Source organism: Papio anubis, chromosome 5 (assembly GCF_008728515.1).
Source record: "Papio anubis isolate 15944 chromosome 5, Panubis1.0, whole genome shotgun sequence".
In the NCBI taxonomy this organism is placed as follows: Eukaryota; Metazoa; Chordata; class Mammalia; order Primates; family Cercopithecidae; genus Papio; species Papio anubis.
Window position 1 is genome coordinate 35,774,874 of NC_044980.1, and position 26,576 is coordinate 35,801,449.

At 34.1% G+C, this 26,576-nt stretch overlaps 1 protein-coding gene across 7 annotated transcripts in view; it reads left to right on the plus strand.

Annotated features, from left to right (window-relative positions):
• NIPBL (NIPBL cohesin loading factor) overlaps positions 1-26,576 on the plus strand; it is a 193,021-nt gene that overhangs the window by 67,641 nt on the left and 98,804 nt on the right. For 5 of the 7 annotated variants that reach the window (XM_031666111.1, XM_021939290.2, XM_031666109.1 and 2 more), the window contains exons 2-6: positions 13,695-13,837; positions 15,525-15,690; positions 18,657-18,784; positions 21,994-22,093; positions 22,627-22,778. In XM_031666111.1, the coding sequence (XP_031521971.1) occupies positions 13,774-13,837; positions 15,525-15,690; positions 18,657-18,784; positions 21,994-22,093; positions 22,627-22,778 (610 nt within the window). In that variant the 5' untranslated portion in view covers positions 13,695-13,773. Of the gene's footprint in view, positions 1-3,029; positions 3,116-13,694; positions 13,838-15,524; positions 15,691-16,986; positions 17,091-18,656; positions 18,785-21,993; positions 22,094-22,626; positions 22,779-26,576 lie in introns of those variants that run through there. The other 2 variants (XM_031666108.1, XM_031666110.1) reach the window with 2 other exon arrangements.

The following is a 26,576-nucleotide window of genomic DNA, read 5'->3' on the forward strand; positions in this document are numbered from 1 at the left end:
TCCCTAGTCTTGTGTCAGTCCATCACTATGTACTAATTAGATAATCTTCTTTCCTTAGCTAGTTTCTGTCCTTCTTCAGAGACTTGAACGTGCTAAGATCCTCATTTCTTCTTCCCCCTTTGCCTATTTAACTCTTACTTATGAGAATTCCTTCATCAGGCATTTCCTCCCTCCCCGAACATAAGTTTAATTAACCTTTTTTTCTTCTCTTGCAACAGTTTTTGTTTTGTTTTGTTTTGTTTTTCATATGAAAAACAGCTAGGACTCTGGAATGTTAAGAGTGGGGATTCTGGAATCAGACTTGGGCAAGTTACTTAATCTTTATGTGCCTCTGTTATTAATTATCTTAAAATGAATATAAAAGTAGTACCTAATTCATAAGATAAGAATTAAATGAATTAAAATATGTAAATCCCTTAGATAACAATGCTAGGCATATATTAAGCACTATGTTAGTATTATCAAATGTCGTTACTGTTAGGGAATTTATCACAAATATGTAATTATATGTTTCGTAGTGATTATTCAGTGCATCATCCCTACTGGACTCTTACAGTCTGTGAGGGTATGTCTCTTTGGTTTACCACTGTATCCTCAACAACCACTGACGGTCCCTATTGTAGGTGTTAGGTATTAAGTGCATGATAGTGAATGCATAAAGGTTTACTTTTTAAAAGAAAATCTGGAAATCAGATCATCAAAAAGAAAGAAATTAATCACTTAGTAAGTTTCATCTCCCAGTGATAAGAAAACTTAGATAAAGAGAGGTTAAACTACTCCTTCAAGTTCAGGCAATTCAGTATTCTAATTGAAAGTGTTGTGTTTCCTTTTTAAGTCTAGTTTTGCTTCTGTGTTTATGTGTCATAATTAATTGTGTTAAAACATAATTTTAGAAACTGATCTTTCTATATCCCTCTTTTGTATACCTCCCAATTTTACTTCAATTTCTTAAACAACAATAAAAGTCCCCTGTAACATAAGATAAAGCTTTTCTTCCTAATTATCTTCTTTAGGTACTTTAAAAATCAATCAGCTATCACATATTCTGGACCCCTATTGAGTTAATATCCCAAGAGTTTCAAAACCCAGAAACAAACAAACAAAAAACCCACCAAAAATGCTGTTTGGAGAGTTTCAGGTTTAATTAAAGAGTCTGTTCAGTTCTTTTGCTGTTTGAAATCATTACCTGAGAAATTACGCTATAACACATGGTCATTTGATTTCTGTTTCCATTAGCCTTCTACCCTGGGATATATGACTATTACATTTTCTTTTTAATAATCTGTGTTTCATAGTAAGTTTACTTTTGTGGAACTCTGTTATTAAATCAAAAATCTTACTTAAAATTTAAAAATTTACTTTTCTAACGAACAGTTGGTATTACAGAACTAAATTTTTAAAATTTTATGTGCAGAAAGGATCTAGTATTTCATGTTATCAAAACTTGCATGTTGTGATTGGTTCATTGACCATGAGTATATTAATTTAGAAAAAAATACATCCCTAATTTATATCATACTTAATTTGTATACTTGTCATATAATGCAGAGGTCCAATGGAAAGCCTAGAAAAGTTACTGTAGGTAATGAGTCACAAGTCACTTTTCTCCATTGATAGCTTCTTTTTCTGTAAATCGAACTACTTAAAATAGTTTATAAACTTAGATCCTTAGTAAAAAGCTGTTTTTTATTGGTTTAAGTTGACTTTTTAAAAATTTATCTTCGCTGGCCAGGCGCAGTGGCTCATGCCTATAAGCCCAGCTCTTTGGGAGGTGGATGGGGGGTGGATCACCTCAGGTCATGAGTTTGAAGCCAGCCTGGCCAACATGGTGAAAGCCCATCTCTACTAAAAATATCAAAATTAGCCGGGAGGGGTGGTGCATGCCTTAATCCCAGCTACTCGGGAGGCTGAGGCACAAGAATCACTTGAACCCGTGAGTCAGAGGTTTCAGTAAGCTGAGATCATGCCACTGCACGCCAGCCTGGGTGATGGAGTGAGACTCTGTCTTAAAAAAAAAAAAAAATGGCCGGATTCAGTGGCTCACGCCTGTAATCCCAGCACTTTGGGAGGCCAAAGCAGGCGGATCACTTGAGGTCAGGAGTTTGAGACCAGTCTGACCAAGATGATGAAGCCCCGTCTTTACTAAAAATAAAAAAATTAGCTGGGCGTGGTGGCAGCGCACGCCTGTATCCCAACTACTTGGGGGGCTGAGGCGCAAGAATCACTTGAACCCTGGAGGCAGAGGCTGTAGTGAGCCCAGATCGCACCACTGCACTTCAGCCTGGGTGACAGAGTGAGACTTTGTCTTAAAAAAAAAAAAAAAAAAATTATCCTCCCTAAAAAGCTATTCCAGTATCTTTTTTCACATTCATTAGTTATATTATTTAGTGGTTATATGTAGTTCTTTTGAACTGTTTTCTGAGTTTTTGAAACCAATTGCAGAAATACAGCCCGAGGGAAACATGGTTTAGCAGTAGTAGGACTGAAAAAAAGAAGGTTTTTTTGTTTTGTTTTGTTTTTGTTTGTTTGTTTTTTTGAGGTGGAGTCTCACTCTGTCACCCAGACTGAAGTGCAGTGGCGCCATCTCAGCTCACTGCAAGCTCCGCCTCCCGGGTTCATGCCATTCTCCTGCCTCAGCCTCCTGAGTAGCTGGTACTGCAGGTGCCCGTCACCACACCCGGCTAATTTTTGTTATTTTTAGTAGAGACGGGGTTTCACCATGTTAGCCAGGATGGTCTCTATCTGACCTCGTGATCCTCCCGCCTCAGCCACCCAAAGTGCTGGGATTACAGACGTGAGCCACTGTGCCTGGCCAAAAAGAAGTTTTAATTATTGCCAACCTCACTGTGAGACTGTAGTATTTTGTATCTAACAAAAAAGTTTCCATAGTAATCCTTAGTAAAAAAAAAAACAAAAAAACAAAAAAAGCAAAACCTTCTATTACAGAAAACTATATAGTTGTTATACTGTACTTTTAAATTTTTGTTGTGTTTTTTATTGTCATATTGTTTTTTCTCACATATTTTCAGTCCACAATTGGTTGAATCCATGGATGTGGAACCTGTGAATACGGAAGGCCAACTGTACAAAAAAGACCCCAGAATTAATAAGTAAGGTTAGTAAGTTTTCAGGATACAGAATTAATATACAATATTCTATTGTATTTCTGCATCCTAGCAATTAACAATTGGAAATCAAAAATTTGTCAATTATAATAACATCAAAAATGTGAACTACTTAGGAATAAATCTGAAAAAGTATGTGAAAGCACCATAGACTGAAAACTTGTAAACATTGCTGAGCGAAATTAAAGAATATCTAAATTGGTGGAGACACATACATCATTTGTAGATCATAATGCTCAATATGGTTATCAGTTCTACCCAAATTGTTACATAGATTAAATGCTATATCTATCATATTCCAAGCAGCTTTGTAGAAATTAACAAGATGATTCTAAAATCCGTATGTAACTATAAAAAAAAAAAACCCCTAGAATCAGAACAGTTTGGGGAGGGGGAATAAATTTGTACTAAAGCAGAGATATTGATTAGATAGTTGGATATGAGTCTAGTATATGGGGAAGAAGTCAGATTTAGAAATACAAATTTGGGAGCCATAAGCACAGAAGCACTGTTTTAAAATCATGCCACTGAATGAGGTCAACAGTAGAGTATGGAGAGGAAGATGAAAGGAACCAGAAGAGGATTCTGGAGTGGCCAGGTTAGTCAGCAGAACTAGGAGAATATGTTGTTCTGGAAAACAAGTAAAGAATTATTCAAGGAGGAGAGAGTGATCAACTTTGTTGATTACTAGGTCACATCATTTGGGGTGAGAGGCTTGCCCACTGAATCTAGCAATTTTAGTGCCATTGCTAACTGTGGCTAGATATTTGGTGGAATGGAGAATAAAAACACATGATTATGGGTTCCAAGAGAAAGTAGGAGAAGAATTAGGGATGAATATAAACAACTAAGGTAATTTTGCTGTGAAAGGGAACAGAAAAATTAAGCCATTGTTGGAGGGAGATCATAGGGGTCAAGATAAAGGGTGGGGTTTTTTGGGTTTTGTTTTTATTGCGAGTAGGGAGAATTATTTGCATATATATGTTTTATGCTGATTGGGATTACTCAATATGTGGAAAAATGGATGATACAGGAGAGAGAATTGCTGAAATGGTATTTTTGAATGAGTTAGAGCAGGATAGAGATCAGTATGCAGATTATGCATAAGTGCTCCATGATTGTTTGCACCTCTTCCATGTATACCCTTTCTTGATTGCTCTTTCATGTGCTTTATTAATGATCTTACCTATTTAATTGGGAGAGTTTCCTAAAGTATCTGAAACATATTCCGTGTTCTCATACTAGATTGTCTTGAAGAATTGAGGATCAAAAATCAAAGTAGCCAGAGTTTCTTGAAAAGATTCTTAAGGCAGCCAAATTCCAAATGGCTAACAGAACCAAAATGGCAAAGACTATTGCATACTTTTACAATTTAATTTTAATATTAATATAGAAGTCTTGTTCACAAGTTTTTCTTATATTTCACATATATCTCAAAAAAGTTTCCATTTCGGTATTTAAACAAAAAAACCCCACACACTTTGGGATCTTTTGCTTTCTAATATTGTTGAATAATCAGAAGAATCTGGCCAATCTTTGATGTGCTAGTAAAAAAAAAAAACTGAATTTTTAATTTTTCCACTTATTTACATTAGTTGAAAGTGTGCCCTCTTGTGGACTATTCAGTAATTTTCACATAAAAGGCTTTTATATTGCAGACTAAATTAATTGTATATCACATATGTTTTGGTCAAAAGTTGAGATCTAGATCTTAATTTTACAGTTCTTTAAAACCTAAACCTCATTTGGAAATAAACAGTCATTGTTTGATTTTGCATTTCTAATACGATTGTATATGAAACAGTCTTATAACAGTTTCAACCTATATAAGGGACTTGGAGACAGGCTATTTTGCAGTGTAAAAGAAGATGAGGAATAAATTTTGTTTTGGTGTGTTGGGGGTGGACTAGGAATCCAAACAATTCATAGATGCGCTTGGAAATTTCCTCTGTAGCCTCTATGTAAAAATAAATTTATAATAATCAAATTCCAGGACACAGGACTATATTTTTCCTGAGGTAGTTTGTAGTTTTGTATAGTTTGGTACAATTAAACTTTGTGTAACTAACTACAGGCCTCTGCAAATCCATTTAACTGTATAACAAACTGGGACTATTTAAAGTTATATGAAGTTTTATTGAAGTCAGTTCATAGAAGTATATAGTTTTACTCATTGTTTTATTTCTCAGCAAACGTGAACATATTTTATAAACTGCTTTTGAGAAACCCTACATCTCAACCTTATTTACTTAGTGGTAACTTTTCTTTCTCTGCATAATAGTACTCAGCAGTGTAAATATATCCTTCTAATACATGTTATAAATATATTATGTGATATAGCTACACTGTTGGGACACACATATACATTATTGGTATCTAGCATGGTGGCTGCAGAGAACTCAGTGTTCCAGAAGCAAAGCAAGTGTCTCAAGAGAGTTTTAGAACTTTGCTTTATTTTACATTTTAAAAATTTATTGGAAGTAATTTGGAACTTTAGAAAAGCAGAAATGTTTTAAAGAAAATGAGAATTTTTACAGTGCAACTTATTGGGAACTTTTTGTTTTTGAACTAGAATTTGAGGAAGCTCCTTTCAGAAGTATCTTAAATAGCATGTGAAAAATCTGTTCTTAGATAGCAGGCAGGGAAAAGGAATCTGAAGGTGGCTTGACTGAAGTGAAAGGATTCTGCTGGAGAGGTGCCACTCTCTAGGGACTCACTGACCTATTTAAAATAGTAGGTAGTACCACATAGATTTATTTATTTACTTAACCTGTGTAGCTATTTAGCATTTATATCCCACCTATTTTCTAAAAGGATTTTAGGTGGTTTATAATGTTAAATGTAATATAAACTAGGACAATAAAAATATACTAATTTAAACTTTTTAAAAAATTGTTTAATGTGAGAAGGCTGAGCAAAGGGCAAGGAGAACCTTTTCATTCTTGCCCCCAGAAATCTTGCTCCTCTCTTACTAAAGCTTTCAGTCATCCCTCCAAGTGGTGGCTTGACAATTCTAAGGTCTGACCTTAGTTCGTAGCATAGTATGTTAACAGATCTACCCTTAGTTTCCTGGCCCACCAGGACTCGAGCAAACTTTTCTGTTACCCAACAGGCTGGGCTGCAGCCACACTATAACAAGGTCCGAATCTCAGCCTTGTGAGATGAGTATGCTTTTCCAAATTCTTATTTTCCTCAGATATTTTCCCCCCTTAACTCCATGGATGGTAGCTGCTTCCTGTATTTGCCATTCCTGTATTTTGTAGAATCCTTTTTATACCTTCCAGTTAACCATTTTTTACTACTTAATAATTCTATATATTAAATTTTTCCTGCTCAAAAACAGTGTGTGTGTATATATATACACATATATCTGTGTGTGTATATATATATGTACTTAGTTTTAAGCCTTTCTCCCACCACCAAAAAGTTAACATTAGCAAAGAAGGTATTAATTAGTTAAATATTCCACGTATATGAAATTTCAGTTTATTCAAAATAGTGTTATAATCACACAAGGTGACAGTATAGTATAAAGAATGCTGAACTGAAGATCAAACACTTATATTCTAGTCTTGGCTAGTGAATTACCAGCTCAGAGACCTTGAACAGACACTTATCTTCTCTGAAGAACTTTTACTGTTTGCTGTAGGTTTATCTTTTTTCCATAGCAGTGTAGATGTTTCTCAGTTTTATGTCCTTTAGACAAACATAAGAATATAAGATTTGGTTAGCAACACCTGAATTCAAATCCTATTTCTGCTGCATGCTGCCCGTTTAGCTATAGACAGAGTTTTTAGGCCCTGAAACTTAATTTTTGCATCTGTGAAATAGTAATAATCTTTATAGTCCTTTGATATTGGAATGATTAAGAAAAGGGATGTATAAATATCTGACACATAACAAGTGCCAAAAAAAATTTCCCCCACAGTGTTACTTTATTTCTTGCCTATCTGATCTATTATAATGTAACTGTTATCAACCCTCAGTAAATCACTTCCATAACTATAGCTATAGTTCAGACCACTTTTGTCACATTGTGAATTTCCAACTTCCTGCTTTAGACATCTCCAACTAGATATTACACTGGCATTTTAATCTGAACAAGTCCAAAATCACACCATGGTTACATGTAAGTACTGCAGTATTCTAACAGAACTTTCTGCTTCCATCCTCTGTCTCTGTCTCTTCCTCCCCCACCCTATCTTCCTTATCACTATTAAATTAGTCTTAACTGAAAGCTTAAGGATGTGGAAAAAGATATCAACATTATATAAGAAACTCCCTTGCAGGCTCCAATTGACCTTTCTGGCCATATGCTCTAAAGTGTTTATGAATATACCTTGCATGTTATATTAGTCTTTAGCACCTAGCTCAGTGTACTTCATAGAAGATGCTTAACATAGGTAATTATTTAAATATTCAGAGAAATCTATGTACATGTAGCAGCAACAGGAGACTTACTAATTTTTTTATTTTATCATAGTTTATATTACTGTTTTCCTGAATCATAAAGTAATATTCTAATCATAATAAAAGTCCAAGGATACAGATAAAAATACCACCAAAATAACAATTCCCCAACATCTCAGAATATACCCGACCCCTAATCATTGTTAAAGGTTTAATAATATTCTTTTTTTTCATGCATAGACCATCATTTTTATGAAAATGTGTTTTAAGGAAAAGTATTTAGCTTGGTTGGTGAGCTTATGATGTGCACATTGATATTTTTGATTAGCAATATATCTTTAATATCTTTTCTTGAATTTTAAGAATCTTTGTCATTCTTTTTTATTTTAGTGCCAATTTGTGGAGAGATTAAAATACAGAATCATCACTGTAAAGTTGGTTCAGGCTTTAATTCAATGATTCTTTCTCTTTTCTGCCTCTGAAATATGTACTCCCTTTACCACATTCTTGTGGCCAAACTCAAATTTTAAAGGGCAGAGGATGTTTCCGTCTTGTTAACCATTGTACTTTGCTTACCTAGCATAGTGTCTGACATAGTAACATAAGAGATAAACATTAATTGGATGCGTCATGAAGGACTAAATATTTTAGAAATAGTATGTTGTGTTGGGGTGCTGCTTATAACTCAGGGGGTACTTACAGGGTTGAATGAAACTGTTATATAACCTGATACGGCATTTTAAACTGTTAACTATTAAGCATAGTAAAAGGAAAATACTTTAGTTATGTAAAGACAAGATGAAGCAGATTTTTCTGGAAAACAACACAAAGTAGAGTTTAAAGCAATTTCAATTATTAAATTACTAAGACAGATTGAATAGTTGTTATGGGAAAAGTTACCAAAATCATATCTTAACATCCATCATGTATTTAGCTCATTATTAGTGTATTCAAAGATGGAAGAAATAAGGGGTTTGTGCTTGGTAAGATTCATTTGTTAAAATGTCATTGTGCAAATTTTGAGAAGAAAGGTTATGAACTTAGCATAAAAAATATCATGGTGTTTACTTACTCATTGTAATCTTGTATCCAAAACTGATTTTCCTCAAAGTGAATTTTGCTTTCTGCTCAATAGTTCAGATCAAGAAGAAAGTTAAGAGTAATTGCAGTGCCATAGAAGTGTGAATCACATACTAAACGTGGTTATAAAGTAAGGAGCCTAACTCCATAAAGCCAGAGTCACCATACTTCACTGTCACATGGTACAGTATACTGACTAACAGTCTTTTAAACTGGATGTTTCAGTCAACCTGTAAAATAATATTTAAAAAAGAATGAGACAGATCTGCATAAATGAAAGATTTCCAAGATAATATACATGGCAAAAGCAAGATGCAGAAGAATATATAATAAATAACAGCTTACATTTAACAAACATTTACTACATGCCCGGCACAATTCTAAGAACTTTACACATATTATTTCATCCTCACAGCAAAATTTAATAATAATTACCTACCTCTTATATCAGAGATGAGGAAACTAAGGTGCAGAAATTAAATACGTTGTCCAAGGTTATGTAGTAAGTGGGGAAGCTTGGATTCAAACACACAGCCTAATTAATCTCTTTCTTTCTTGGCTATATATTTTGAGTATATTGATTGTGTATGCATAGTAATCTCTCATGGATGTACCGTCATTTGTTATACTAATAATATTGTTATACATTTGTTAGTTTAAGTGTCCATGTACCAGATAGCCTGGGTTTGACTCCAGTTGTATGACCTTAGGCAAATTATTTATCTTCTCTGTACATCACATTCTTCATCAAATAGAACTGTAATATTAGCACCTCAGGTTCATATGAGGATTAAATGAAAGTATATTAAAGTGTTTATAACCATTTTTATTACATAGTAAGTGTATTTTTTTTTTTTTTTTTTTTGAGACGGAGTCTCGCTCTGTTACCCGGGCTGGAGTGTAGTGGCTGGATCTCAGCTCACTGCAAACTCCACCTCCCGGGTTTACGCCATTCTCCTGCCTCAGCCACCCGAGTAGCTGGGACTACAGGCACCCGCCAACTAAATGTAGTAAAAATGTTGTGGGAGTATCTACATGTGTATGTTTTTCAGCATGTATATGATTATTTCTTTAGGATATATTTCTAAAAGTGGAATTGTTGAGAAAAAATTTGCATGTTTTTAAGGCTTTGTTTATAGGGTGCAAAGTGGCCCTCCAGAAAATTTATCTACCATCAGATAATAAGAATGCCTTCTATTCCAAATCTGTCCCAATTTTAATATTATTATAATCCCTACTGATAACTGTTTTATTTGCATTTCTTTTGTTTGCTTGAGGAAGTTGTAAATTTGGTAGTGAAATTAAATGAACTGGAGTCTTTAAAAATCTTAGCAAATGCTTAAAAGTTCCCTTCAGACTCATTAGAATGGGCTAAATTGATAATTTACTATAGTATCTTACCCTAATTAAGCATTCTTTTAATTAAACCTCAAGCCATTCTTAAATTTAGTTTATACATGATTTCTCACTCAATGTATTTTGTTTGATTTAGTTCTTAGTATTACAACAGTTATATTTTTTTCTGCTTTCTGTCTCCAGTATTTATTTCTCCTACCTTATGATTTAAGTAATTGTAGGTGAGCAGGCCCAAGACTATGACTTGTAATACTGTGGTGAAATATATACTGGAATGCCAAATAATTATTTATAATAGATCTTTCAGAAGTAGGAATTATTTGTATTGAAAAGATGCCTTTCCCTCTATTTGATTCGAAAAGACTCCTGTTCTTCCTCTGTTCTCCCAAATCTATTTAGTAATGCTGTTAACTTTCTGGATCACTTACTATGTGCCAGGTGGTATGTCAGATGATACATGTGCATTATTTTATTTTATTCTCATCACCACTTATGAGGTGAGCTACTTTCCTCACTCTTCCATTTTTTCAAATCAGCAGCTCTCAGATGGCTTTGCCTGGTGACCCACAATTTAAAAGACATTTTACCTGGACTCACAAAGCACTGTGCAGTATACCCTTATATTTCTATTCCCTCCATTCCTTTGAGTGTTCAACCCACTAAATTTATTTTATAATCTACTAATCGGTAACCAGTCACAGATTGTAAAGCACTACCTTAAGTGACAGTTTTAAAGCCCTCATTAAAATCTTCTTTACAGTTTGGTTGCCATTTCATTCTGGACACATGTCAGCTTCAGTTTTACAAAAAACAGTATACTTTCACAGAGCTAAGCAGTCCAAAACATTATTCAATCCAGAGCCAAAAATGTCATAGCTAGTTAGTTAGGGTATGTGTGTTCATGTTTAGAATCCTAGGAACACTATTTCTTGATGGACCCTGGTCACCTTCCAACATAAAGTAGCAACATTTGCACAGATTACTTACATTTATTAAAAGCTGTGACTTTAGCTAAAATTGTGACCTCATTTCTACCAAATTCCTCTGCTGTTCTTCAAAACCTTGGATTCCAGTGGTATTAGCTATAGTTCAGCAGTGAAGATCAAATGTTTTTGTCAGTAATCATCTATCAGCATGTAATTAAAGCACTTTAAACCAAGTAAGTATTGTTGCTCTCCCGCCCTTTCCCCTTTACTCCCAGTATTTAGTTAACATCAGTATTCAGTGCATTTTTATATCACTGTGAAAAGCACAATCTTGTGGTTAGGCTTATTAATCTTCTAGTTCATATATGGGTAACTAAATACATAGTCATTTTTAGGCTAAAAATCCTAGCCTGGGGTTGGATCTGCTCTATTTGTTACTCACCTGGGGCTTAAGAAAACAGTCAGGTAGCCCACAGTAGAATCCTCTAGCATATTACTCTTTTTAGGTTCCTAGCCTCTGAGTTAAATAATTAAATACAGTCATTTGTTACTTAATCTGCTTGAGTATGGCAGTGTACATGTACAACAGTGAGTTGTATATGAATAACGATATTTTTGTGATCTGTAAGTCATTTTCATTCAATGATTTATTTCCATTAATTACTAAGCATAAGTTGGAACTTCCTTATTAGCATAAATTTATGAAAAATTCATTGTGTTTTGGTGACTTTTATCAGGAAATTTTAAATTCCAGCCAGCTTTTTAAAGTGCTTCATGTGACTGCTAACTATGCAATGTTGCATTAAATTTCTTTAGTAATTGTTAAAGAATCAAATTAATGATTTCAAAGAGTAGAGTCCACAGTGTAGCAAATGGACAAATAAGAATAGCTAGTAGTGATTATAGCTTTCCTATATTATTTCCTGTGCCTTTTCCTTTCAGTGGGCTTCTACTAGAAATTTTGTCAGTCATTCACCAAAGGAAAGTAACGTTTTTTCCCTTAGCTGGCAATTGGTAAAGAATGTACATATAAAGGTCTTTAAACTGTAAAGAAAAAAGAGGAAGTGATTACCACAAGGACAAGATAGTTAATACCCCTAGAAGGAACCAGAATGCTAGCCTTTTGGATGGTGGTTCTATGGATGCTTACTTTATAACTCTTGTTAAGTTCTGTGTGTGTGTGTGTGTGTGTGTGTGTGTGTGTGTGTGTGTACCTGTTTAATGTGCCTTTGTTCAATAGATCTTATATTTATTGTACCTGTTTAATGTACCTTTGATCAATAGGTCTGATATTTATAATAATCATGTTTGGGGCAAAGGAAATTCTTAATTTTAACTACCTGTATAATTATACATTAAAAAAATTCTTATTTGCAATGTTGCATTCAGACATATAAGTAAGGGAAATTACTAGTATTATGTCATTTGAATGTTTGACGTTTACAACTCAAAAACTTAAGAGGTTCTCTTAAAAGTAACTGACTAGCAAATACAGCCTTTAAAAGATAAATATTTAAGCTTTTTAAACTGGAAGCTACAATTCAGTTTTCAGTCTTAGCTCTATGGCTTAGTTGATGTAGAGTTCCATTTGCTGATTAATTTATAAAGTAAAAGTAACTTAATGAAAGTGTACCTTCCATTAATGTATACATTGGTAAAGTATTATCTGCTTACAAAAAAGGGTTTACCAAGCACTGTTAAAGGAAAGATAAATGTTTTACAAGCCATATGTTGAAAATAAGAAGAGAAAAATGTGAAAATGTGGGGGCTTTGAACAGAATAACAAAGTGTTCAGTTTTACAGAATGTCTTCATATATTTTTCTGTGTGTATATAGAGAGAGAATTCCATCATGGTAAATACTAAACATTAAAGTCAGTTAAGTAATTTGTATGGGGAACATTAAAAATGTTAACACATGTCTTTGCCTTTCTGTGGTTACATATTGGTTATGTGACTTAGAAGAAACATGTAGTGATAGTTGGAAAGACAAGCTAAGTACATGAACAGTAAGTAACCATGCAAGATTGAAACAAGACAAGTTTCAAAAGATGTCACAAAGGAATATATAATTATTTACCAAAATAATATTGGGCAATAAATGTCGTAAGTTCAGAGTAGGTTAAGATACTCATTTGGGTGAATTTGAGGTTTCATGAAATAGTGGGAACATGCTTTGGATCTTGAAGAATTATAGGATTTGGACCAAAGTAGGAATGGGCTTCCTAGGTAGGAAGAATGTCTTAAGGAAGTGTATAAAGATGGGAATACACAAGGGAGATTTGGGAGAATCTGATTAGATCAGGTTGGTTGGAGAGGGTGGTTTATGTAGGATAGTGATAAAAGACACAGCTAGAAAGGCAAGTTGAAGCTAGATTATGAAGTTAAATGTTTAATGTGCTTATATTGTGGAAATGAATTACAGTGCTTGTCGAGGTTGATCAAGTATTCCTATCTAGCAATCCAGCCTAGCAGTTAAGAAACAAACTCTGGAACCATACTGCTTTGGTTCTAATTCTTGCTCCACTAGTTACTTTAAACTCTCTGTAAATTAATTTCCTCTTAGTAAAATGCAAAAACCAATAGTAGCTGTCGTACTGGGTTGTTGTGAGGACTGAGTTAATGTGTACAAAGCACTTTGCAATTGCTTAACATATAGTAAGTGGTATATAAAAATGATTATTATATAGGTTGAACAAACAAAAGCAGAAATTTTTTTTAATAGTGACTAAGCATTTTCCTGGTAGTAATATATCTGACATGTTTCTACAAATAATTGTCTGTTTTGTGTGTTGCAGTGTTTGGGAAATGGGAAGTAATGACAGCTGGCACCTGAACTGAGTACTTTTATAGGCAACACCATTCCAGAAATTCAGGATGAATGGGGATATGCCCCATGTCCCCATTACTACTCTTGCGGGGATTGCTAGTCTCACAGACCGTAAGTTTGGTTAATTTATCTAATTTAAGTTCTACTGTGTGTTAATAATTTTTACAGTGACTGTTCTAAAAATTATTATAGGTTCTTTAAAACACATTTACAGAAAAAGCAACTGAAACTGCCCTTTAAAGAAAAAATAATTGACAGCCTAATTTATCTAACTTCTTAGTGATGTTTAATTTGGTTGTCATGTTCAGTAATCTGTTGGAGTTTGTTGGGGATATCAGCAGCCTGTTTTACTCTAAGGACTTAAGAATTTTAAAGAACATTGCCAGTCTTTTGAGATTTATTTAATGTAACTCAATTTTTCAGAGATTTATTCTTTCGTTAGGCATTTGTAACTATAATTCTTAGTCCTTGAGTAAAAAGCTCCCTACAATTTTAGTTACTGTGTCGTCCCACCTGAATAAATAAAAGGAAAAAGATATGAGAGGGAAGGGTAGAAAGTGAGAGAATGGCATACTTTTCTTTGTAGAGCATTGTGCAAGATTTGGAACTTCATAATAAAGGAGCTAGGAGAAAGTATCTTCAAGAAATGTTTTTGTCCATGTTCAGTATCCTCCAAATACAATTTTTCTGGCTTTTGTTTTGTTTTGTGAATTTCCAGTTGGTTTTAGTGGGGTAAAATAGATAACAGCCTATATAGCTTTGAGCTTAGGAAACTAGCATAACTAGTTTATGAGGTCTAAATTAACAGGGAAGTGCTGTAGGTGATTAGGTTAGCATTAGGTAAGAAAACTTTTTGAAACTGGTATTATCACTTTGTTGTAGGTAAGGCATAAATACTTCAGGAGTACAAAATCAGATATACTATAAGGAATTTCTTTTTGGTTTTTCTCCCCATGATCTTTGCTATACCTCAATATTTTGTCTTTGCAGGAAGCCCTGTTTATTAGGTAATAATTTATTTTCTGTGTTTTTATTAATGAAAATCCTGTTAGTACCTATTGGGGCTGAGCACCATAATAATTATACTGTATAGGTGATTAGAAATTAAGCCAGAAACAGACATCTGACATTTTAGTTAGCTTTCTTAACTTTTAGATAAATGAACAAATTTCTGTTAGATGAACAGAGATTAAACAGCTGAGTTTAAGCTACTATAAAACATTTATGTTCTTTTGTTTGCTATTAGAGAATAAAGAGGAGATAATTATTTAGGAATTTGGAATTTAGAAGAATATTTTAATATTCTTACAGAATTCTATGCTATGAATGCTTTCTTGCTAAAGTGAAGTATTTATTTGTATATTCTTAAGCTTTTAAAAAATGTTACTTGTGTTTTATGAAGAGTCAGATACTGTTATTTGATTTATTTGTATGAGCGTACTAGTGATTCTGATAAACCTTATAAACAAGAACAAATGAAATTAATGAATTGCTACATTGGAAGTTAGTTTGTAACCATGCCCTTTTCGCTAGTCATTTGTTTAAGAAATGAAAAGCAAGGATGAATATAAGGGAGCTGAATTTTATTCCTAGAGACTAGTATAATCTATTATGGTCCAAGTGATGTTTTGGGAGTTTTGTAGGGTTGATTGAGGTGTGTTAGGAAGAGGAGGAATGCTTTTTAATAATTTGTCACATTGATATTTATAACTTACTTTTAATCCCAAAATACAGATAAACACTAAAGAGACTTCTTACAGTCACTCCATTTCTAATAATCTGATTTTATTCCAAATAGTCCTGAACCAGCTGCCTCTTCCATCTCCTTTACCTGCTACAACTACAAAGAGCCTTCTCTTTAATGCACGAATAGCAGAAGAGGTGAACTGCCTTTTGGCTTGTAGGGATGACAATTTGGTTTCACAGCTTGTCCATAGCCTCAACCAGGTATCAACAGATCACATGTAAGTATGATCAATTTTATATCTAATATAAGTAAAAAGTTTTGGCCTAAGAGAATCCATATTCCTGGTTTTATTTCAAAAATTTTTAGATGCATAGTTTATTTTTAAAATATATCAGTATCCAAGGGAGAATATAGTCTTATTGCGATAATAGATTAATGAGATTTAAATAGGCAATTTTTAGATAACTCTGACCCATGTAGCTCTATGGATATTTTTTCAGCTCTTTTGAACTTATCTTGGGGGATCGATCATCTTTGCAGAGATCTGGTCATGAAACTATATCCCTGGCTGGGCGCGGTGGCTCACGCCTGTAATCCCAGCACTTTGGGAGGCCAAGGCAGGCAGATCACAAGGTTAGGAGAGCAACACCATCCTGGCTAACACAGTGAAACCCCGTCTCTACTAAAATACAAAAAAAAAATTAGCTGGGCGTGGTGACGGCCGTCTGTAGTCCCAGCTACTCAGGAGACTGAAGCAGGAGTATGGCGTGAATCAGAGAGGCGGAGCTTGCAGTGAGCCGAGATCGAGCCACTGCACTCTAACCTGAGCGAAAGAGCGAGACCCTGTCTCAAAAAAAAAAAAAGAAACTATATCCCTTTTTCCTGATATTGCTGGAGTAGTTAAAATTCACAGACTCTAATAGACTATGCTACTAGCTTTTTTTGGAGTAGGCTTACATGCTTTTCAGGAGAAGTATAAGAATTCAAGGGCTAACTCCATGAAAGGCTGTTATAGAGTTTGGGACTAAGTTTTCCTAGAATTTACTCTACCATCTAATTATAGGTATGTATTTTCACACAGTAAACTTTTTAAAATAAAATTGATTTAAATTATATAGCATATTTACAATTTTTTGCACAGGTATACCTTTTAAAATTTATTTTTCGGCCAGGGGCGGTGGCTCACACTTGTAATCCCAGCACTTTGGGAGGCCCAGGCAGGCAGATCACAAGATCAAGAGATTGAGACCATCCTGGCCAACATGGTGAAACCCTGTCTCTACTAAAAATACAAAAATTAGCTGGGCATGGTGGCGCATGCCTTAGTTCCAGCTACTCGGGAGGCTGAGGCAGGAGAATCACTTGAACCCGGGAGGCAGAGTGAGCCAAGATCACGCCACTGCACTGGGGAAAAAAAAAATATTTTTTTCACTGCAAAACCAAATCATATTTATAACAACAACACAAAAATGTGTAAAAAGTAAAATTTCTCATTCTTATCCCTTCATATCCCACCACACAATGTTACTCATGTAACCTCACATTCTTTTTTTTTTTTTTTTTTAATTTAAAGATTCATCATGTAGGGGAATGAGGATAAACACATTATAATGGACAGGTGTCTGCATTAGATGCAGTACATACTTTGGGGACATTTTTAAAGCTGATGACGCTAAGGTGAGATGCTTACTAAATGGATTTTCTAATAGAGAAGCTGAGAAATGATTGGTTAAAATCAGAAAGAAGTATACTACTACTAATATTTTGTCACTCCCAAAATTCAGCAATATTTAAATCACCTTTCTTTTTTTTTTTTTTTTTTTTTTTTTTTTGAGACAGAGGTGTCTCCCCAGGCCTGGAGTGCAATGGTGCGGTCTTGCTCTCAACCCTCCACCTCTGGGTTCACACACCGATCACCTCCAGCCTCCTGAGTAGCTGGGGATACAGGCCCGGCACCCGCAGCTAATTGTATTTTAAGTGAGACGGGTTTCACCATTCTGGCCGGTCTCAAATTCCTGAGTCCACCCACTTCAGCCTCCCAAAGTGCTGGTTTAGTGAGCCACCCGTAGCCTCGTACTTCTTAATATGCTTGTACATACTTATTCAGTAGTTTTCACCAAATATTTAAAGATGTAAAGGAAATAGCACACATAAAATAAGGACTTATTTTATGGAGAGCTCCCTTAAGATTGCCCTAGAAATGTAGTGAGTCTTATCATTGGACAACATCTTTATAGGTCTTCATGATTAGATCCAATGAGTAGAACACTGACATGTATAATGTAAAATTAAAACACTGCCTATGCTTAGTTTTATCATCATCTCCATGGTTGTGAATTTAATTTGCTACTTGCATTAAAGTTTATTGAAAATTGCTGCTGTGAAGGTATTGAAATTTGCTGTTTGGTTTCTGCTTTCCCCCCACCATGACATTATTTGAGAAAACAATATAAGATGGAAAAATTACATAACCTCTGGCTCTTGTCTTAATCAGTGTGGCAACAATATCTTATTTGTAAGACATTCCCAGAAAGTCAGAGTCACTCATTTTCAGATGTAAGAAAATATATTCCAATAACAAATATCAACTTTTTGTATAACTATCACTTCTCTACCCTTCCATTATTTTGAGTAGTTTAGAATAGAATATATTTCTTTTCTATTCTAAAACTACTTGGAAATTAAACTCTTAGTTCAATAAAATAGTGTTTTGGGCTTTTTTCCCCGACTGTGTAAAGTAAAATGAAGAAAAAAGAGTGTCCTTAGAAGAATCCCTCTCTGTTATTTTTGATAATTATATTGCTCCCAGGGATAGCGTATTTGAAAATTCATAACTGTTGGGCCGGTTGTGGTGTCTCACGCCTGTAATCCCAGCACTGTGGGAGACTGAGGTGGGCAGATCACCTGAAGTCAGGAGTTAAAGACCAGCCTGGCCAACATGGTGAAACCCCATCTCTACTAAAAATACAAAAATTAGTTGGGCGTGGTGGCAGGCACCTGTAATCCCAGCTACTCAGGAGGCTGAGGCAAGAGAATCACTTGAACCTGGGAGGTGGAGGTTGCAGTGAGCCGAGATTGCACCATTGCACTCCAGCCTGGGGGACAAGAGCAATACTTCGTCTCAAAAAAAAAAAGAGAAAATTCATATCGTTGGCCATACCAGTGTGATTTACTTTTATACGATAAGTCTTCTTAAGAATCAGTCACCATTTTAATTTTTGATATTTATTTTCTCAATGCCAGAGAGTTGAAAGATAACCTTGGCAGTGATGACCCAGAAGGTGACATACCAGTCTTGTTGCAGGCCGTCCTGGCAAGGAGTCCTAATGTTTTCAGGGAGAAAAGCATGCAGAACAGATATGTACAAAGTGGTGAGTTTCTTAATAACTGAATTCCCATATCAGAACTTGTTTTATACATATTTAAATCCAGGTGTCTTCTTTAACAAGCTGGCCTATCAGGAATGCCATGTTTATGCCTTCAGTCAAGCCAAGAACAAGAAGGAAACTAAATTGATAAGATTCTTGTAGTTTAATATGTAACTAAATTCCTTGAGAATTAGACAAAGCTTTAAGTGTATTTTGTTACATATTTTGGAATATATCAGTTTACTCAGCTTAAAAATTTTTTTTTGTTTTGGAAAATCAGAATTAATTTGAAATAAGTCTTTCATTAATCAAATATTTGCAAAGCTTTTGAACATGTACATTGTAGCAGGTATATAGAGTTTTAATACTGATTGTGATTCTGTATTCATGGTTTTCTAGTAATTGATTTAATACTCCTGTTGCCTTAGCAACAGAAAAATTGGTTAAGTATTTTTAAAGAAAAATTGATTCATAGTATTATAAAATAATAAAAATATTACATCCAACACAGATATAATTTTTATGTAGTCACGGAGTACCTTTGGGTTAAGAGCATTGTTCTGTTCAAGTTTACCGAATTTGACAAGCCCAAGTGCCTGTTTGGCTCTCAAGATTAAAATAGTCAGGGAGGGAATAGCTTAGACAACTTCAGAAAGTTCAACTTTGTTAATTAAATAACTGTATTTGCTGGGCATAGTGACTCACACCTGTAATCCCAGCACCTTGGGAAGCTGAGGCAGGTGGATTGCCTCAGGCCAGGAGTTCAAGACCAGCCTGTCTCTACAAAAAAATACAACAATTAGCTAGCTGTTATGGCGTGCACCTGTAGTCCCAGCTACTTGGGAGGCTGAAGTGGGAGGATCACTTGAACTCAGGAGGTCAAGGCTGCAGTGAGCTGAGATTGCACCACTGCACTCCAGCCTGAGCAACAGAGCAAGATCCTGTCTTCAAAAAAAAGAAAAAAAGAAAATAATTTTGCCAAATTCATTCTGGTTTACTTTGTTGGCAGCACTTCCATGATGCTTCCTATTCCATTTCCTTTAAATAACGTTACTTTGCTGATTCTGTGTATTTGTGTTGTTTGAATGGTATTTTGAAAGCAATTGCATAGTTACTGTCGATTCCTCAAAATGCATAATGGGGATGCTTCTGACTGACTTGCCTTTTAGCAAGTTGAAGGTAGGTATGCAGGACAGTGCTCTGTCTTCACCAGAACTAATAAGTTAGATTGCAGTAGTAGGAGACAGATATAAATAATGGAGGAAGCTAGAGTTATGAATACTTTCTGGAAAAATGTTGGAATTGAAAGAAATTATGGAAAGAGTTGATTGGAAGAAAGACTAATAGAGTGGGAGTATTAGTTACATGAGAATGTGAGTAAATCTAGTATTGGATAAATGGATCTAAGGTTACTAATACTACATTTTTGCAGCTTACATTTTTGAGTATTTGGGTAGTAAATCACTCTAATAAAAACTTTTAGAGTATTCACCTCTCAGTCACATATTTTGTGTTTTATACTACATACACTTGTTTTTTAGTCCAAAACATTGATTTCTATATACCCTACATTGTAAAAGCATAAACTAGCATTTAAAATTAATCGATTAGTTGCATGGTTTTTTTTTTTATTAAAGCATTTTCCTGGTGATATATGGCTTTGAAATTTTAAAAGCTGGCTGGGCGTGGTGGCTCACGCCTGTAATCCCGGCACTTGGGAGGCCAAGGTAGGAGGATTGCTTGAGCCCAGGAGTTCGAGACCAACCTGGGCAACACAGAGAGATCCTGTCTCATTAAAAAATAAAAAATAAAAATAAAATAGAAATTTAAAAAGTTGATTTGGGGGTTGGTAAGTTTAAATATGAGTCATGCATGTGGAGAAAATTTAATAAAATGCAAATCACTTTAATCATAGTTCTTTGGAACTTAGAGCTAATTGAAAAGGACTGTAAGAATTTCATTTATCCCTTTTATTTAGAAAGCCATTGCTTTCAAACTAGTAATTCCAGTTTGTCCCAGTGATGACTGTTAATTCAGGGGGGAAAAGCTTTTTAACTCCTGTCTCATTGAGTATTCATCTCCCTCCAAAAGAAAAAGAAAAAGAAAAAAAACCTCCAGCAACAATAATTATAGTAATTAAGCTATTAAGCTATGGAGCAAAACAATTTTGTGCTGAGTTTGAGTTGGAAAAGAAAAGTCAGAAGTTGAAATTTAGACTACATACTTAAGAAAACACCCTTCAATGGTAGACTGAGAGGTGATTTTGAAACCTAATTTCTTTCAGCTACAATCCCTTTTGTAGTACTCTTAGCAAATGAACTTCTGTATGAATATTTCTAGTGAAAGGCACTTTTTGTAACAACAGCAGGAAATGAAATTTGGAAATATAATTTGATGTTTGCAGCTCCCAAAAGAGAGTTCGGCTATAGAAATCATAAGAAAATTCAGGGTGTTATTTATAGATTTTTATCTGATTCTGAAATATCTAAATAAGTGAATTTTTCTATGTCTCCTGTATAATGAAATGCTATTTGCATAATATTTGAGAAATAATGTCTGGCTTGAAAATAAATGTAAGAACCAGAACGCTGTTCTCAAGTTTTTATTTTTTAATCAAATATTCTGTTAATCCCTACTATGTGACAAAGAGTTATTGTGAAAGAAGGAATAGGTACATTCTGTTTTGCTTCAAAAGACATTCAGATGGAAATTGCAGGAATTCAAACTTTTGACCCATAAATAAAGTACTTTTCAAAACCTATGTCTGAACCATAATACAAATAGCTTTGTGAAATTAAGTTCCCAAGCATGAAAGGTGTATATGATAAAATATTCATGTAATAAAAACTACTCTGAGTCCTATTGTAGAAGGAAGTGTATTGTGTTAGGTGCGAGGTTAGATAAGACAACTTTTTAAAAAATCTTTTGAATTCTAAGACTAAATAATAGAATATTGAGTAAGCAAGTGAAATTTTTAAAAATATTATAATCTCTGTTTCTAGTCCTGAATTAGTTTTATGGAAAATGGTGCTGTAATAAAATTGTTCTTCAAATTTACAGTTTTACAGTGTCTATATTTTGCTCTTTGAAATGAAAACATTGATCAAAAAAAATCTCTGGCATGTTTGTGAAAGAATAACTGATTTCAGTTATTTAAAGGACACTTTACTGCTAGAAGAAAATAACATTCTATATTTTTGTGTTTTGCATAGGAATGATGATGTCTCAGTATAAACTTTCTCAGAATTCCATGCACAGTAGTCCTGCATCTTCCAATTATCAACAAACCACTATCTCACATAGCCCCTCCAGGTAATATGTGTATATATCATTTATTAAATGTCTTCTGTGGTGAATATGCTGGTGAATATATGGTTCATACATTTAGGTAATGGTGGATTATTTAGAGTTTAAATAGTTGAAATACTTAAATAGTAATTCACTTGTGCATTTGCCTTAAAATGTTGTATATGGAAATAGTCTAATATGCTAATTGAAGTAGCTACCATCTTAGTAATGTAATTTCATACAGACAAAAGAATGTTAAAATAACTAATGTGTTTGAGGTAAGATTTAGGGAACATGGCTTTAAGTACCTTAAACAGATTGGTACTTTTATATAAGTAAACAAATTACCTGCTTTTAAAAACTTTTTTATTGTAACTCTTTGATTATGAATTGCGAACAATTTTTGTATATTATTTGACTATTTTGCAAGATTCTTCTATTTGCATAGATTGTACATATATAAACTAGAGTTCAGAGGACTTTGTGACAGTCAAATTTCAAGGAATAGCATGTTTATTTTATTTCCTTATATTTTTTATTTGGATTTTGGGTTTTAGCCGGTTTGTGCCACCACAGACAAGCTCTGGGAACAGATTTATGCCACAGCAAAATAGCCCAGTGCCTAGTCCATACGCCCCACAAAGCCCTGCAGGATACATGCCATATTCCCATCCTTCAAGTTACACAACACATCCACAGATGCAGCAAGGTAAGAAAATTGTTTGTAACTTTACTGGGAATGTCCAAGTGCTTTAATTCCAAGCAAATTTGTTTTTCAAAATATAATTATTAAACACAAACTAAAATACTATACTGTATACTTATTTGTCAGTGAACCTTTTTAAAGATATGGTTTAAATCATTAAAACATGTTACACTTACCATTTGAAAATTTGTCATTTTAGGAGGTGAAAGGAGCAGTGTCATTTTGGCTTTTTGGATTCAGTTATTGTATAACTAAGTATATTTAGGTATGAAATTAAGAAGAATTGCGTTTTTTAAAGTTGCTCCTTCTTCTTACATTAGCACTAAGCCAAGGGACAATTACATTTTAATTGGTAAAGTAGATACAGTCAGCCTTTCACATACATGGGTTCTGCATCATGGATTCAACCAAATGCTGAGTGAAAATATTTGGAAAAAAAAAATTGAGTCTGTACGGAACATGTACAGGCATGTTTTCTTGTCATTATTACATAAACAATACAGTATACCAACTGTTTACATAGCACTTACATTGTAGAGGCATTGTAAGTAATCTAGAGATGATTTAAAGTACTATATAGTGCATAGGGCTATATGCAGGTATTGTGCATTTTATATGAGGGACTTTTGAGCATTTGCAGATTTTGGTATTCACAGAAGATACTGGAACCAATCCCTCATGGATACTGAGGGATGACTACTATGAAAAACTTACTATACTGTAAAAATTTACTGTAGCACAGTAGAGGAAAATTAATCTTAGATGCAAAAATTTGAGATTAAATTACCAATTCTCACTTGATTATTAGTTCTTAATGTTATAACGTTAATATTATGATGTCTTTTTAAGGTTATATTGCCTTGAGATATATTTCATGGTTATTAAATAATTGATTTATTATTAGTATAAATTTATATGTTTTAAAGAAATTTTTTAAAGCAGAAAAGTGCAAAGGATAATACAAAACATCTTTATTTTTGTCCTCCTTAATTAACAGCAAATTTTAAAAATTTGCTTTCAGTCACTAATTTCTACATGTGTGTTCTTGTTTATTATGCATGAAGTTGAAACTTTATTCATTAATAAACTTATTAATTTATAAACTTTTAACTTTGTCATCCATCAAAACAGCTAACTCTGGTTTCCCAAAACCAGATAATGAAATATTAGGTTGAGCTTTTTTTACGCACGAACTCAAGGAGAAACTGGGAAGCAAATTTGACACATTTGAAATAGACACAACCAGGTGCGGTGGTACTCGCCTGTAATCCCAGCACTGTAGGAGGCTGGGGCAGAAGAATCAATTGAGCCCAGGAGCTCAAGACCAGCCTGGGCAACACAGTGGAACCCTGTCTCTACAAAAAAAAAAAAAAATTAACCAGGCATGGTGGCAGTTACTTGTAGTCCCAGCTACTCAGGAGGCTGGGGTAAGAGGATTGCTTGAACCCAGAAGGTCAAGGCTACAGTGAGCCATGATCACACCATTGCAGTCCAGCCTGGGTGACAAATTGAGGTCTGTCTTGAAAAGAAATAGACACTTAGAAAATTACTGAATTGAGTGTGAGTGCCATACATACATATCTATGTGTATATGTAGATGCTTAATATTTGTAATATACTGGTATACTCTGGTACACAAAAATCTGAGGGACATTTTACATGTAATTAATTAGAGGAAAAATGTCAGAAGAGCACATCTGTTTCTTGTGTAAATGTCCATATACACATGAATGTGCATAAAAAAGAATGTAAATTTTAACTCTAAGAAATGTGTTGTTTTTTAACAAAATCAACTTAGCTATTTAATATAGTTTGAGGACCTATTCAGTATTGTGTCATTTCTTAGAAACGCTCAGATAAAGAAATAAAAACCTTAGTCGGGGATTAGCCTCACCCAGATATTGAAGTTATTCTAAATAAAAAAATTTAGTCAGTACTACCCAAAACAGTTTGCATATTCAGTGTAATCCCTATCAAAATACCAATGACATTCTTCACATAAATAGAAAAAATTTACATGGAACCAAAAAAGACCCCAAATTGCCAAAGCAATCCTGAGGAAAAAGAACAAAGTCACTACCTGACTTAAAAATACATTACAAAGTAACCAAATACATTATAGTAACCAAATCGGCTTGTTGCTAGCATAAAAACACACAGACCAATCCCAGAGAGAATACAGATATTTACAGACAACTTACTTTTGACAAAGGCACCAAGAACATAAAAGGAGGAAAGGACAGTCTCTTCGATAAATAATGCTGTGAAAAATAAACTCAAAATGGATTAAATACTTAAATCTGAGACATGAAACTATGAAACTACTAGAAGAAAACATTGAAGAAACACTCCAGGATGTTGGTCTGTGCAAAATACTTTTTGTTTAAGATTTCAAAGCACAGGCAACCAAAGGAAGAAATAGACAAATGGGATTACATCAAGCTAAAAAGCTTCTGTACAGCAAAAGAAACAACGAAGTGAAAAGACAGCCCACAGAATGGGAGAAAATATTTGCAAACTGTTTGACAAGTGATTAATAACTAGAATATCAATAATATATAAGGACCTCATTACCAAAACAATAATAACAAAAACAAATTAAAAGATAGCCAAAAGGTGTGAGTAAACATTCTCAAATGAAGACATACAAATGGCCAGCAGATACAGCAAAAAATGCCGAACATCACTCATCATCAGAGAAATACAAATAAAAAGCACAGTGAGATATTATCTTGCCTTAATTAAAATGGCCTTTTTCAAAAATATAGGTAATAGTGAATACTGGTGAAGATGTGGAGAAAAGGGAAGCCTCATATCCTGTTGGTGGGAATGTAAATTAGTACAGCCTTTGGAACACTGTATGGCAGTTTCTCAAAATACTAAAAATAGAGCTACTGTATGATCCAGCAATTCCATTAGTAGGTATATATCCAAAAGAAGGGGAATCAGTATACTGAAGGTATGCAAGCCCATGTTTATTGCAGTACTATTCACAAAATAGCCAAAATATGGAATCAAACAAGTGTCCATCAGTGGATGAATAAATAAAGAAAAGGTATATGTATACACAATGGAATATTAGCCATAAAAAAAGAGTAAAGTCCTGTCATTTTGAGCAACATAGAGGGAACTGGAGGTCATTATCTTAAGTGAAATAAGCAAAGCACAGACAAATATTATATGTTCTCACTCATATGTGACAATTAAAGTGGATCTTAAGAACATAGAGAATAGATTGGAAGTTACCAGAGGCTGGGAAGGGTAGAGGAGGGAGGCGATGAAGAGAGCTTGATTAATGGAGACAAATATACTGTTTGATAGGAGAAATAACATTTAGTGTTGGATGGCTCAGTAGGGTGACTAGTTGACAGCAATCTATATTTCAAAATAGCCGGAAGAAGATAATTTGAATGTTTTTCCCATACAGAAAAGACAAATATTTAAGGTGGTGGGTATCTCAATTACACTGATGCAATCTTTACAAATTATATGAATGTATTTAATTACCACGTGTATCCCAGAAATCTATGCCTCTATTATCTGTCAATAATAAAACATAATTTTCTTTGAAAAGGAAAAAAATTAGTCTGGCAGGGAACAAGTGGATAGGTCAGTAGGACAGAGAGAATGCAGAAATAGGACAATTTAGACTATTGAGAAAGGTTGCATTTTTTTTTCAACTTTATATTACAAAAATTTAACTGCAGAAAGTTCTAAGATTAGCACAATGAACCCCTTCACCAACAGGTATCCTGCCACTTTGTCCTTAAGTATATCTGCTAAGAAGGATATGCTCCTATA